Source organism: Budorcas taxicolor, chromosome 7 (assembly GCF_023091745.1).
Source record: "Budorcas taxicolor isolate Tak-1 chromosome 7, Takin1.1, whole genome shotgun sequence".
In the NCBI taxonomy this organism is placed as follows: Eukaryota; Metazoa; Chordata; class Mammalia; order Artiodactyla; family Bovidae; genus Budorcas; species Budorcas taxicolor.
Window position 1 is genome coordinate 34,438,717 of NC_068916.1, and position 15,862 is coordinate 34,454,578.

At 43.4% G+C, this 15,862-nt stretch overlaps 1 protein-coding gene across 1 annotated transcript in view; it reads right to left on the reverse strand.

Annotated features, from left to right (window-relative positions):
- TNFAIP8 (TNF alpha induced protein 8) overlaps positions 1–7,048 on the reverse strand; it is a 46,201-nt gene extending 39,153 nt beyond the window's left edge. The window contains exon 1 of the mRNA XM_052644173.1: positions 6,976–7,048. Within this exon, the coding sequence (XP_052500133.1) occupies positions 6,976–7,048 (73 nt within the window). The remainder of the gene's footprint in view (positions 1–6,975) is intronic.
- Positions 7,049–15,862: the final 8,814 nt, after the last annotated feature.

A 15,862-nucleotide genomic window follows, 5' to 3' on the forward strand; every position in this document is an offset into this window, starting at 1 on the left:
CCGGACTTGTTTCCTAAAAACCCACCAGGAATTCGGACCCCAGCTCTGGCAGATTCTGGTGAGAGGGACTCAAGGCAATCTGGAGGGTGGAGAAACCACAGCAGAAGCACTGAGGAACAGGTTAGGCACCTGTTAAGTGACACTAACACTGAAGAGGGCTACAATTGAGAGTGTAAATGCCTGTGCATGTGCCTAACAAGTTAACATGTTATCAGGAAAGATGACGAATTAAGTGAGTGGAACGCAACTCTGCTGAGAATCACTCACATGTATCTATACACCTAGCAGATTTTAAAGAAACTGGAGACAGTGGATGCTACAAAGTCACCCTATTGTAATAACATAACACATCCCCAGTGACCTGGGAAGTCCAAGCTCTCCATTCTCAAGCTGTCCTCTGGTTCAGAAAGTGAGGTCCCTTCTCCTCTCCCATAGGTACTCTGGTCTCTCTTGCTGGCGTAGGCTCCAGAACCTCCCACCCAGCCCTGCTGGGTTCCTAGATCTCCTGCATCAGGGGTAGAAGGATGCGCTCAAGACTCCCTGCCCACGTGCCTGGGCTCTTCTCTTTCTCCTCCAAGGTACCTGGTCTCTCCACTCCTGTCTTCTCAGAAATGGGGTACAAGTGGACCCAGGACTCACAGACAGCATTCTCCTGGGTGTCCAAACTACTTGAGGATGGGGGAGAGACCTGGAAGTACCACATCACAGGGTCTATGGATAGACGGCTTCCATTCAAATCTTGATTCTACCTTTTCTGGTTTTGTGGTTTCAGGCATGGTTTTTAACCTCTCTGAACCTCAGTTTTCTTAATCATTATGCAGAACTAAAACTAAGGGTTATTAGACAAGTATCAAATGAGATAATATACATAATCAGATGCTTAATTAGCACTGTGCCTGACACAGGAAAGTACTCAATACACTTTAGCTTCAAAATCACTTCTTTGGTCCTCAAGGCAATTTGAGATGCTCGCAAGCCATCTTGGGCCCCAATGCCCGTGATTAAAGACACATGCTTGTTTTGCCTCTGCCATTAAAAGTACTTTAGTGGAGAATTTAAGAAACACTATATAGATTTGTTCTCTAGGTTTGGAAGGCACTATTCCTATAAAAGCAAGGCTGGATGATCTCTAAGCAGTGCTCTAAAAACTTTCATCATGTCATGTAATCTCATTTTTAAACTGATTAATTTGACAATGCTTTTTAGGTCCTCCTAAATAGAGGTCCTAGGTCAAGCAAAACTAACCATGTACAAATCTTGCTTACTGAAGGGAAAAAAAAACCAAACTTATAATGCAGAGGAGGCAAAGGAAAAGAAGACTAATGGCTGTAATACACGAAAACGAGGTACAGCTGCAGGAAGTACAGGGTATTATGGGAATGCTGTGAAAGAGCCTCGACTCCAGACTGGGTCCTGCTGGACACGCTACCCACTTGAGGAGGGGCAAGAGAGTGAGCCCAACAAAGGAAACGTTTGCTGAGGGAACAAGGAAGTAAACACACAGGGTAGCGCTAGGGTCGAATGGACCAGTCCCATGGAGTGGTAGATGTCTGTTGCTGTTTTGGTGATCCACATCAGAAGAGCCTTCCTAATTCTGAAGAAACCCTCATTTTGCAAGTGGTTGTAGCAAAGCTGGAACCAGAGGATATCTCTCCCACAAGCAGCAAGGGCAAGGACACAACCTCGCATTGACACATCAGCTGGCTTATTTCTGAGATTTTTAAATGTGGAGCATGACTAAATATTCAGGCACATGTGGAGTCCCATCTGAGACGGAACTGAAAAATACACAGGAGGCCAAGGCCATCGTGAGGTCCTAACCAGGAGATTCTTGGCTGCATTTCCTGATGTATCTTTCAGAGGCTAATTCTTTCTGGGGATGTGTGAACGCACACAATATACTTTCAAGACATTCTTCATTTCAATCCATTCCTTATGATGCTGCTGCTGCTAAGCCGCTTCAGTCGTGTCCAACTGTGTGCGACCCCATAGATGGCAGCCCACCAGGCTCTTCCGTCCCTGGGATTCTCCAGGCAAGAACACTGGAGTGGGTTGCCATTTCCTTCTCCAATGCATGAAAGTGAAAAGTGAAAGTGAAGTCGCTCAGTCGTGTCCGACTCTTAGCGACCCCATGGACTGCAGCCCACCAGGCTCCTCTGTCCATGCCTCCTCATGATACCAGGAATCAATTTCCATTTCTTGCAACCAAGAACCCTGATGAGAGAGGTAGTTATTGTATTCATGAAGGTACAAATACTGAGGGCCTGAAGCAACGCAGGGTCCAGGAAAATGAAGAGGAGACGCACTCAACAGATAATGAGGAGGAGGAAGTGCCAGGTGGAAGCTGAAGATGAAGAAGAGGGCGGGATTAAGGACAACTAGCAGATTTGCAGTCTGGAAGCTAAAAAGAGCCCTGTGATACTCAGTGATGACACAAAAGGAGGGTGAGATTTGTGAAGAGCAGGAAATGCCAGGCTCAGTGTAGACCTGTTGAACGTGACATACCCATATGACAGTCAAAGTACGGTGTTTACCAGGACTCACAGACATAGAAAACAAACGTATGGTTACCAAAGGGGAAAAGGGAGGGGAGGGAGAAATTAGGAGCTTGGTACAAACTACTATATATAAAATAGATAACCAACAGGCTTCTACTGTATAGCACAAGGAGCTATATATATTCAATATCTTACAACAAACTATAATGGAAGAGAATATTATATTATATAAATTAATATACATATTAATAATATTAATATTATTATATTAATAATATATATTAATATATTAAATGTAGTATTTTATATATATATATATCACACATATAGAATCACTTTGCTGTACACCTGAAACTAACACAACACTGTAAACCAGCTATACTTCACTTTTAAAAAAAAAGCATGGTGTTTACCAGGCAGCTGGCTGTACAGGTAACTTTTAGAAAAGCCTAGACTGGCAGTCTAAGGGATTAGAAAGAAACAGCTAGAGAATGCAGAGGCATAGGAACTAAGGGAGGAGTTTAGGACTGCCAGGACACTGGTCTTCTAGTGTCAAGCACTGCAAAACCAAGTCAAGTAAGAGCAGGACAAAAATATGAATGCTAGGTCACTGGTGGTTTTAGCACCTGGGAAGTCACTGGTGATTTGGGCAATTTCAGTGGAGTAATGGAGAAAAAGACAGACTTCAGTGGATGAAGGATGATGAAGAGTGAGAAAGTAGGCATCAGGCAAAAGGTAAAAAAGAAAAAAAAAAAAAGCAGCAGGTTCATTTTATAAGAGAAATATATGCCTAAAATTAACAAAGTACCGAGGATTACCTCTAAAGAATGAAGATCATTCATTCATTTTATGAATACTGAATGATCACCTCTCATTACATAGGTCTTGGAGACCCAGTGGGGAAAAAAACAGACATCGTCTTGCCCTCAAGAGCTCGTGGTCTAGAGAAAGACGCTAAACAATGTGGTATCGGCCACAAAAAGGTTAGGTGTTCTGAGAGACTGCAGGGAGGGATTTTAAGTCGGAGGCTCAGAAAGAGCCTCTCCAACCCAAAACCCTGACCAGGGAAAGGGGGTCAGGTGGGGAGAAGAAATTCAGGCAGAAAGACCATCAAGTACCAACACCCCCAAAGTAGGGAGCTTGGGCCCATCTATACACAGAAGGGAAGGAGCCAGGAAAGACGTGAGGCCAACCGATGCAGTGAGGAGCCCACAGTGGAAGGAGGCCTCCTTCCACTGCTTCCAGCAGGAACCACGCCTGTTCCACAGACACTGGGAGGATGGGTGTGGGTAAAGGTGAATCTGTCAGTCTGAAAGCAGGAAGTGAGGGAGTTGTCCAATGGCCACTGTTTTCTTTGTGAAATAGCAGTCCTGACGAGGCATGAGGGAACTAGGAGAGGTGGTGGCGGGAAGTGCTATTATGGGCAAGAGAGGAGGAGCCGAGCTCACTCACAGCTCTGCCGTCCCAAAACAACTCCTTAATAGTGGCTTCCTCATTGCTTGGTACCAAAGCTTCAATAACCAAGCCAGAGGAGCCCCAGACCCCTTGATGCCTAGCACTAGAAAGATCTGCAGAGATCTTAACTGCGATTCATTTCTCCTACCTCATAATTAAGTAATTTATTCAACAGGAATCAATTAAATGCCAAAAATATGGCCATCAACACATCTCCTCAGGAAGCCCCCATCCATGGGAAACTGTTGATCTTCTTTTTTCAACAGTCTTCCCCTGTTTAATAAAGCAGGCTTCTTCCTCCCTTTCTCTCCTATTCTTCCTCCCTTTCTTTCCTATTCATATTATGCCAGGATATCTTAAACTCACTCAGCTTCTAATCGAGCAAGGTCTGAGTTCTTTTTCTCTGTTTAATACTCAAGCACAATCACCTATTCACTTGTAAGCAGGAAAAATTAAATTGATTCTTTAGGAGGTGGCTTTTGACTGAGAATGGAGGTTCAGCACTCCTGGCACAGAGTCAAGTTTGTCCTAAGCTATGGTGGCTGAACAATATCCCCAGTCATTTGCTTCTACATTCACTCACATACACAAATATGTTGGCCTCCAAGGATTTCTGAATTCAACTTGATATTTTGTTTCATATTCAACCCTAAACAACATATGCTAGTCTCTCACTGCAGTTCAGACTAATGATTTAAAGTATCTCCCAGTATGGCAAATCAGGCATGAAGCATCGGAAGGCAATTTGCTTGCAATGCAGACACTGTGAAGAGCTTGTGTGATCTGACACTAGATGGGATACATAATTCCACAAGGAGAGAAAAAAAAAAGCTAAGGCGAAGGGACAGAATTAGTAAGGATAGACAATAAAGATAACTGAGCTATTTGAACAGCACTGAGGGACTTCCCTGGTGATCCAGTGGTTAAGACTTCACCTTCGAATGCAGGGGGTGAGGGGTTTGATCCCTGGTTGAGAGCTAAGATCCCACATGCCTTGGGGCCAAAAAACCAAAACATGAAACAGAAGCAATATTGTAACAAATTTGATAAAGACTTTATAATGGTCCATATCAAAAAATCTTTTTAAAAAAATAAAAATAAACAGCATTGCTCCTTTCTGAGTGGCGGTAGCTAAACAGAGGATTCTAGATCACAGGCAATAACCAATCTTGTCAGAACTGCCCGGGACACACATACACACACGCAAACACAAATATACACATATACACTAGTCCTTTATTTCCTGGTAGAAGCTACTATGATTATATTTAATAAAGTATTTGTTTAATCTCCCTCAAGAGTTATTCTACATCCTATTCTAACTGCCATCAATTTAAAACTCAAGCACCTCATATTATATAAAAAGAAACATGTTGAACATTCAGAAAATAACAAAAGGAGGATAATTTGCTACAGATTTGCAGAATGTAAGTGATGGCAAGGGGAAGGGAAAGGTTAGGAACAAGGAGGCGCGCATTAAGGCACCTCTTCACCTCCAGTTTTCAGGCTTGCAATGGGTGAGCTGGGCTGGAGAGAAGAATGTGGGTGCTGGCTGAAAGAATGTATCCCAAAGCATTGGGATACTGGTTTTCCACTTTCTCCTCACTGTTTTGTTTTCGGCCCCCCCTCCCCAAAAAAAGAAAAAAAAAACATGCCTGGGAGAAAAATACCAATGTAAGTGCTACTTGTAATTCATATAAAAGTTCACTATTGGCTTCTCTCAGCCCATGTGCCTTCAACCCCAGTTGTGACTAACTGTACGTCACTGTTTAAAAGAAAAGCCTCCAACAGCACAAAGCTCCATCAGTACAGACTCCACGGCAGCAAAGAAACATTAATCCCCCAAATTCCCACATCAAGCTCAAAAACAATGCTCCTAGCTGTCATTTCTCATTCACACCAGTCCCATATTTCTATTAAACAAGACTGTTTTTTATTGACTGCTTCCCTCACACAGCACAATAAAGGAAATGTCAGCCCACAGAGACCACATCTTGAAACACAGGGATGGGAATCAGGAAAAGAAGAGGACAAATTTCCAGGGCTCTCCCTGACTGGTATCTACCAAACTGAGAAACGATGGGGTTCTTTTCTGCTCCTCAGGCTCCCTGAGCTGCTATGATTGACTCGAAATTTACCCGTTTCCCAAGAGACTACTTAAAAAGAAAGAAATTTCACAATCTTGCACAGGCTGCTCTCTTACTCTCTCATTTCCCCCACTTTTACCTCACTTACAAGAGGACTTTTGTATACATAAAGTTTCAGGAAACAAAGCGTACAAACACTCACACACAAATAAACTCCCCGAACTAACACCAGCGTATAATTGTGTTTTGGTTGGAGCTTTTCCAGCCCTGTCACTCGCTCTGTTAGGAGTAAATGGAAACCCTTTGCTTCGGCAAAGTTAGAAACAGACAAACTCTTCTCAGTTTCAAGTTGCACAAGCCCTCCCTCATATCTCTCAGCCCCCTTAAAGCCCCCCAACAAAATAAATTCACTGCTGAAAAGCCAGCAAGGATTAAAAAAAAAAAAAAAAAAAACCTATTTCTCAAATAAAGATCTTTCACTTCTCCCCCGCACGCAGCTTCCCCCTTTAGCCGGAAACACACAAAGTTTCCAATTTCTGAAATCCCTTTTGAAGGGACCCTGGACTCTTAGGGCTCTTCCAAGGGATCCAGCTTTCGACTGTCCCGACTGCAGGCAGGCAGTGCTCTTCTAAGTACATTTCGCACTCTTGGAGTCAATACTGTGGCTGTTTCGTTTCCAGAAAGATCTCGAAAGCAGAGTTTAGTGGGCTGGCAGAGCCAGGTCTGATTCTTCCTCCCTCCCCTTTGACCGGCTGCGGGGTGAGAAGTGTATTCGGCACAGTCGCCCTGAAATCAGCAGCGAAGGCGCAGTCAGAACGGACAAAGTACCCATCTCTCACTTTTAAACTCGTATTTGCTCCACTACCCCGCCGCCCTACTTCCACATTCCTCCGCAGAACTTGGCGGGGGCCCCCTCAGCCAAATCCAAATCGTACCTTCCTTGGATTCTTCTGCCTCGAAGTGCATGGTGTCCGGGTAGGCGGCTGCAGGGGCGACGACCGCGGACATGTACTCGCACGAGCTGGCAGCCAAAACCAGCACACAGAAAATAAAAAGGAAGGAAAGCTTCTAAAATCAAAACCTCCGCGGGGCGGGAGGGCTGGTTCTGGTGCAAGGATTTTCAGGGGGAAAGTTCTGCAAGAGTGACGAATCGCGTCTCAGCTGGGCGGCGGGAGTCCGCCCCCGGGGCCGCGCGCCCCAGCCCGTCGCAGGCGGGCGACCTGGCGGCTCGTGGCTGGGCGCACGCAGGTGGGGCTGATCTGCGGAGGGGCCCGGCAGAGGGGCGCCGGACGCCGGGACGCAGGATGGGCCACGCCTGGGAAATCGATATGCAGGGAAGAAAAGAAAGGCACAGCTCTGTTGTTTTACATAAATCACAAATGCAGACGCGGTCAGACATGCACCTCCACCTTTAGGTTCCGTTTTTCGACGCCCATTTAACTTTCTGTTTCTTGGGGTCTTAAACGCCCAAAATGAAGGATTTTAAAGCTGCTGGGTTTTGTACATTATTTTTTTGCAATAAAGTAACGTGGATATTGGTCCACGACGCTGGAAGGACCTGGGGCACAAGCCCAGGAATGGGGGCATTTTGAAGAAAGTTGCGGGTAGGCGGGAACTCCGCCCCTTACCTTTGCACAGGAAAAGCAGACCAGAAGGCTTAGTCATTCAGTATAACCCGCATGACTTACTCAGACCTTACTCAAACCCCAACCTGGGTGCACTAAGTGCTCTGCAGTTACCCCAAAGAGCCATTTCCAGACGGAGGGGGCACCACTCCCTTCTTCGAAGGATGCAAGCCAAAGGCGGGGGTCGGGGTGTTGCGGGGGGGGGGGGGGGGGGCGGGGGCGGGGAGGTATTCAGGCTTTTGAAACGCTGATAGAATAAAGAGGCTGGAGAGTCCTTAGAGGAGATCTCAATTCTGCCCTCTGGCCGGGTCCACCAGCTGAGAGGAAGACGTCTCAATTTTGCGAAGCCTTAGTTTTTCCTTTGGAGAAGGGGGAACAAGAGCTGCCACCGACATACCTGTCTTAATGGAGGAATTTGCAGAGCACTAGTTTTACTACAGATATAAGGCCACAGGTCCTCAAATAACATACCTGAAAGATCCATTAGGAAACTGTGAGAAAAGTTACATTCTTTTGATAAATTTATTTTCCAGCTGCTTTGCTTTCCATCATTTCCCTCGTTTTATACAGGCAAAAAACAAGAAGAGAGGCTCTATAGTAAATTTAGTGAATAGGCTCTATAGTAAATATAAATTTAATGATAAGAATATACAAAAGATACAGATGTAAAGAGTCTGAATTAAGATTTAGTTCTGCCATTTATTATTTGTATGACCTTGAGTGAATTATTTAACTTCTCTGGGCCTCCCTTTCCTCATCTGGAAAAAGAGAGTTTAAAGAATATTAATTACTCCTCAGATTTATGCTGGGGATTAAATAGGGTAATATAAGCAAAAAGTGCTTTGAAAACCATAAACTCCTACACAGATTATTACAAACTACTGCACCATTAAAAGCAATTTTTTGTAAAAGATACTCTAGCGTGTTATTCCAATATTGGGTTTGAACAGGAAAAAAAAAAGTGTTTATGCAAGTCACAAGCAGTGAAGACTATTATAAATATTAATATAAGATATTAAATCACTTCCTTCTGCTGAGTGATTCTATCACACCTAAGACACCCCGGCAGTATTTCATCTCAATTCCCTGAAAGGACAGGACAGAATGATGAGAGGAAGACATAGCCGGTCAGAAAGGAGAAAAGAGGAGAAACATCTGGAAAGTATCAGTATTGTAGAGCCTTCCGGAAGCTGACCTCACCAGGCTGCACCCTTCTGAAAGTCCCAATTAATTCCAAGGTCCCCTGTGCCACACATCTGAGCTGCTAACATGCAATAACTTAGTAACTTCATTCTGTAACTTCAGACTTACCGAGGAGACATGAAGGTCATTCTGAGACACGCTCCCTCACTAGTCAGAAGCAACCTTTCCTGTCTTGTCTAAGGAATCATTCTGGAAGTCCCCCCACCCCACCCCACACACACCATCTGTCCTTTGCCCTCCCCCATGGCAGCCCAGACTTCCAGATGTCTGCCAGGAGCCCAACAGCATCTCACCAGGGCTGTGAACTTCATAAAGATAGCTCCCATTCATCCATAATTGGAGTAAGACGCAACACCTTTTCAAGGTGATGATTATGCAAATTCACACAACCCAAAGTCCGGTCTCACCAGTCACAGGAAGGGCTCACTTTCACCCTCTTCCTTCAGAAAGTGCCCCCATAAGAGTGATTTATAAAAGGTCCTTCTGCAAGTCCAATTACGTTCAAACCACACATGGCGTGTTAAAGTACGTGTCCTTAACGTTCGACTTGTTTTTACGCTGGGTTCACAAAAAGGCCCTCAGCTTTGCTCAGGTTAGTCAAGGAGAACAACTGCTGAATGAACAGTTCAAGCGCTGCTGTGTCAGCCTCTTAATCCAATTTAGAATCATTTTAGCAGCTAGGTTGATCTTTGACTTTCACTGGGGTCCTCAAGAAACCTGGCAAGAAACTTCTTTTGTATTTAAATGTAGCCCAGCAGTCACCTTGAGGAACAAAGTCCCGATCTAGCTCCAGTGCAAGGCAGGCTCAGTTTATTTTGTGAGTGTATCTTAGCCTCTCCATCTTGTCCTGTCTTCCTCCAAAACCACTCTTCTTTAGGATCCAAATTTCCAGATAGTCTATGACTTCCCCATGTGAAAGCATCTGCATCCTTCTCAGAAGTTTTATAGACGTATGTTTTACTATTTGGAAGCATTTATTTCTTTGTTTTGTGGTTAACTGCAAATTTATCTAAATTTCCTTAACCACCTAAAAGGAGAAACCAGCTGACTGTATTAGTAAAATAAGGTATGAGTTCAGTGTCTGCCTCTAATTAGCTCTTTCTGACTTCTCACTTCACTCCTCTGAACTACAAGTGTATAATATGTAACATCAGGATGTCAGTTAAAATTATGTATGTATTTTGTACATGTTCTATGAAATCATCAGAAAAACTGTCCAGAGCTTTCTATGTTTATTTTTTCCACAACACTCTCTGTATAGTAGCCTAAAAATAGTAGCTTACCTACGTTCGTGTAGGTAAGAGCTTAGTTGCTTAGTCATGTCTGACTCTCTACGGCCCCATGGACTGTAGCCAACCAGGCTCCACTGTCCATGGAAATTTCCAGGCAAGAATACTGAAGCACGTTGCCATTTCCTCCTCCAGGGGATCTTCCCAATCCAGGGATCAAACCCACATCTCCTAAGTCTCCTGCATTGGCAGGTGGATTCTTTACCACTAGCACACCACCTGAGTTAAAATGCAAGCTAAGAATCTGAGATCCTTGGGTCAGGAAGATCTTCTGGAGGAGGAAATGGCAACCCATCCCAGTATTCTTCCTGGGAGATCCCATGGAAAGAGGAGCCTGGTGGGCTACAGTCCATTGGGGTGGCAAGAGTCAGACAGGACTTAGCAGCTACACCATCACCGCCAAGATTCTGGTGGTTTTTTCCTTTCTTTATTTTTTTCAATCAGTCATTACCAAATATTTACATGAGTCACATGTAAAAGAACTCTGCTCACCTGGAGCTTACTGGCAAATTTTGGTAATTTTGATCACAGACTTGGAGTTCACCCTTCCAAGTGACCTTGGTTCTAAGGAAGATGTTAACACCACCTCTCAACTGAACTTTATCGTAGAACAGCAGAAACATCTTCTTTTAAATTATGCATCAATAAAGCGGTTAGAAAAATGCCTGGGCTTTGGGCCTTTTCCTTACATCTGCCCAGATGTCTGCCAAGAACAGAGAAGGTCAGCCAGTGTTCAGACTTAGAAGAGAAGACCAGCAGAATTGGGAAGAGAAGGTACAATTCAATCAGGAAGAACAACACTCTGCTCACATTAGAGAATGTGGTAAGTTCTCTGCAGCGAAAAAGACTAAGCATCTCTGTCAATTTGTATAGACCTATAGCTTCTAGCCCTGGAGAAGGGAATGACTAGTACTACAGTTTTCTGGCCTGGAGAATTCCATGGACTGTATAGTCCATGGGGTTGCAAAGAGTCAGACACAAATGAGTGACTTTCACTTAGAGCTTCTAGGTCTAAGAATTCCATACCACACAAAAAAAGGTAATTTTATCTATATTTTTATTTCTGCCTTGCTGACAGGCTGAATCTATACAAACAGCATTTGAGTCAGTGAGGGGGGAGGTGAAAAAGAGTTGTTTACTTAGTATAAAAAGTGGCTTTCTCCTATTTGACTTTGAAGCTTTCCTCATCTATTCTTGTATTATTTATGTCTACACCCTTGAGAGTCTTTACAGGCTTCCATGCTCTATATATAAAGTTGGCTTTCAGTCCCTCTCCTCACAGAGGGACCTGTGTTCTTGGCCTCATCTGGTTGTGACTGCAGGCTCTGCATCCTTCTTAACCTCCTTAGATATCTTGCACTTAACCTTCCAAAAGGAGTGGGGCTAATTGGGTATCTCACCAGAGTCCCTGCCTAGCCCAAGTGATCTCACTCTTCATGCCTTAAGAAAGTTTGATTTACCAAAAGTGGAGAAAGGGCCACTCAAATGACAGTGGAAATCTCTCACATACCTTCTCAGGAGCCCAAGCCCTGAGCCTCAAGTGAGGCTGGTACGCATTGCTGGTACCAGGATGAGGCAGGGGAGGTTGGGAGGCAGGACAGAAGTGCTGTGAGTCAAGGAAGAAGGCTCACAATGAGTGCTGAGTCAAACGATGGGGAAAAGCTGCCTCCCAGGGGCCGTGCCTGGGAGTCAGAAGTTTGTTCTGTGTAAACCCTCTTTTCAGTCTTCCCTATGGCTTTTTCCGTAAATCCTCCAGGCTCACTACCGCTCTGGGTGTGAGTGGATAATTCTGAGGAAATGAGAAGTGCTGACATCTGGGGTGAGCAGACACAGGGAGAAAACAGTACATCTGGGAGGCACTTGTCTCCTAGGCTCTCATTGTTTGCTTTTCTTTTTCTCCTAAGAAATCTTTCTTAGGAGAAAAGTAAAAACTTTTAGCAGATGATGAAACACACACACACTCAAAATCAGGTCTGAAAATATTACCTGAAGAATTTATGACTTTGGATCTTTCTTTTGTAATACTTAGCTAGGATGCCTTGCATTTACTATGCCTTGCATAGGCTTTATGCAGACTTCCCAATTAGCTCCCTTGGATCATCATACTCATTTTACAGACATGTAATTAAAGAAAGGGAGGTTATACAATTTGCTCAAGGTCACAAAACTAAGTAATAATGTTCTTGAGACTACAGTAGATGCAGACCAGGCCTCCTGTCTTCTATATCCAGACTTTCTCACTCTATTAAACTACTCATGTAAAATTCAAGACCTTTATTTTGCAGAGGAATAATTCAAAGTTTGCTGTACTGGGAGATTCTCAAAGAGTTTGAGTTGGTCATGATTCTAGGGTGGAATGCTCAGATGGGTCTGTTCACAGGCTTAGATCACAGCCTCAAATCAAAACTATCCCATTCCTGATATTCAATGCTTTAAATAAGCCATAAGTTTAATAGCTTCTATTTATTCAGCTACATGAAACTACAAATACTATTTTTTCTTTTAATTAAAAGTTCAGTCAAGACCCCAACTAAACTTCCTTGGATGTAAGGCTGCCAGAAGCAGGGCAAAGAAAGCCAGACTCAGTTCGGGAGACCTGGGCCTGATTACCATAAACCCAGTAAGCACTATCTCATTGACAATAGGATTTTATTTTTCTCTTCATTCTTCTATCACTTTTCTGCTAAAATTTGCAAGCCATTTAGCCTCTCTGAGCTTCTGTTTGCCCATCTGTAAAATGGGAATAATGCCACTTGTTCCACAAAGTAGTAAAAATAAAAATGAGTCATAAATGTGATGAAGCACTGAAAATTATGAAATCCCCCTAATCACTTTCATGAATAAGGCTAGATTATTTTAGGTGGTGGAGCATCCATTTGGAAGCCCTAAATGCTGACTGTACAGAAGTTCCATATAGGTGTGGGCGATTTAATGTGTGTGGTCCAGTGATTACATTCCTGACTTATCTTCAGAAAAGGAACAGGAGGAAAAATGATCAATGATCATAGTCATAGAAACTCAGACTTGGAAGTAAACTTACAGGTCACTTATTCTAATCCTCTACTGGCTGTGAAGCCATCTCCTGGACACATCACAGGCAGCAAGCCTTCATCCAGACTCTCCTTGATTACTTCTATTAACAGAGACTCACAGCCTTAACAAAGCCCTACTTCCTCTCTAGTCATTAGAAAGTTCCTCTTATCATGAACTGAAATTCATGTTTAAGGGCAGTGATATTCAAATTACTTCCACCCTAACCACTGCTTTTACCACTTACATCAAGGAAATAATTTTATGATAAGATAAACAAAAATTTTCTTTTTCCACTGCCTAATGGAGACCCCCTCATGTTGGCTAGCGATTGCAGTTGAATGCAATGTGAGACAGTTATGCAACTTTCCAGGGCTGGCCACACATCTGCTATTGATTATCATGAAGAATTCAGAAGTAAGCAGCTTTGCTTAAGGCAGCAGCAGTGACAATCTCTTTCTCTCCCGTGTGTTCACTCTACTCTAAGGAGGTAGAAAAGGCAGCCAAGACAGGGAAGGTAATGGCCCTGCTTGATCCCAACAAGCAGTTATGAACTTTATTTGAGTTTCTGAACAACATTCGAAATCCACGAGAAAACAGAAGTAGTGCTCATATGTGGAATCTGGACCACAGACTCCTGTTTGGATATCTGTTTGAAAGTCTAATCCACTCCAAGTTGTCATACTCGGCTTTTAACAGTGAGTTTCTGACATGGGTAGAATCTCTGTCAAGTTAGTATTTTTGCCAACCCATCACTGCTTAAGAGATAGAAAACACCAGGGGATGAAGCTACAGGGCTAGACAGGCTTGCCCACTGAAAGCAGCCAAGGTTAAAACTCAGCCTACAAACTCAGCAGGAGGTGAAAATGTGAACCAAAACAGAACTTATCCAAACAGTGTTTCAGGGGGAAAGGGAAGGCTGTTTTGCAGGTAGCACTGAAAGGCGTGGATCAGAAGTTTGTCCTTTTGAATGGGTCAGCTTACAAAACTTCAGTTATTCAGCTTCTCTTTAAAGAAAAGTTATACAGAAACATGTATCAATTATGATTCACAAAATTGTTAAACATCACCAAAATGAATGATTCTTCTGGGAAACCAATGGCATGAACAGTACGCCTGCCTACCTACCTATATAAGGTCATATTAAGTCCATCCATTTTCTAGGACTTCGCTGGTGGCTCAGATGGTAAACTGAGGAACTTGACACTTTCACTTTTCTGTTTCTACTAGAACATAAAGAAAAGTGAAAGTGAAGTCGCTCAGCCGTGTCCAACTCTTTGCGACCCCATGGACTGTAGACTGCAAGGCTCCTCCATCCATGGGATTCTCCAGGCAAGAATACTGGAGTGGGTAGCCATTCCCTTCTCCAGGGAATCTTCCCGATCCAGGGATTGAACTCGGGTTTCCTGCATTGCAGGCAGACTCTTTATCATCTGAGCTATCAGGAAGCCAAAGGCTTTTTTTAAAAAAACACTAACTTTTTAACATTCTTCCCTTGTGGTTCAGCTGGTAAAGAATCCACCTGCAATGTGAGAGACCTGGGTTTGATCCCTTGGTTGGGAAGATCCCCTGGAGAAGTGAAAGGCTACCCACTCCAGTATTCTGGCCTGGAGAATTCCTTGGACTCTATAGTCCATGAGGTCACAAAGAGTCAGACATGACTGAATGACTTTCACTCACATACATACATACATACATAACTATCTCAATAGAATTTTTACTATTGAATTCAGCAAAGTCCTCTTGAATGGCATTCAACTTTCTCAATTTCAACTATGTACCATCAGCCCAAAACAGACAGAGGAAGAGAGGAAATAACAATCTAAATGGTCCATCAGCCACCAGTGAGTGATTTTATGCTGCAGAGTAAGCATGGGACAGAGCTAGGACTTTGCTGTTCGCTCCCTGAGCCTTGTCTCAGCATTGCCTCTTACACTGAGCGTCTTATGCATACTGATGATGAATGCTGTAGCTAAGGCTATGGATTTTTTCATGTCAAAGAGCCTCGGAAGACAAGGCAACTGTTTCATCCAGTCCTAAAGAAACAGGAACCTGCTCCAATGCTAGAGGAAATGCTTACTGTAAGTCCTATACTTACTGGAAGACAGTATGTTAGTCTCCAATCTGGTAACTTCCTGAAAGATCTTCTGAAGTAATACTGACCCTGTACAATTTTTACGCTACACATGACTCTTCTGTATTCTTAAGCAAATCAGTACCTTAGATTCTCATATATGAGAGCGATGTGGTCAGAGTTGGTTAAAGAGTCTCACGTTTTTAGCCCTGAGATCTTCAAATTGTGCCATGGTGCCTGAGAGCACTACAGCAAACTCACAGGGGTGTTACAGGATACTTTAAATTTTTGAGGAAGACATTCAATGTCTCTCAGACACTGAGTAAACTACTAGTTCAAGCCAGTTCATTGCATAACATTAGACTGTAATACATTTCTTTTGATGTCATTTCTGTTCGAAGCTAGGTTGTTGGCAGTTGCTATACTAAAAAGCAAATATTATCTGAAAAGTAACGTGAAAGAAGAAATGAGGGTAGTGGATCCAATTTGATTTTAAGAAGTTATGAGGTGGCCAGTTATCAATTTATTGTCTCACGGCTCCAATTCACCTTTCACTCATCCGTGCATGCTCAGTCCTGTCTGACTGTTTGCGATCCCATCG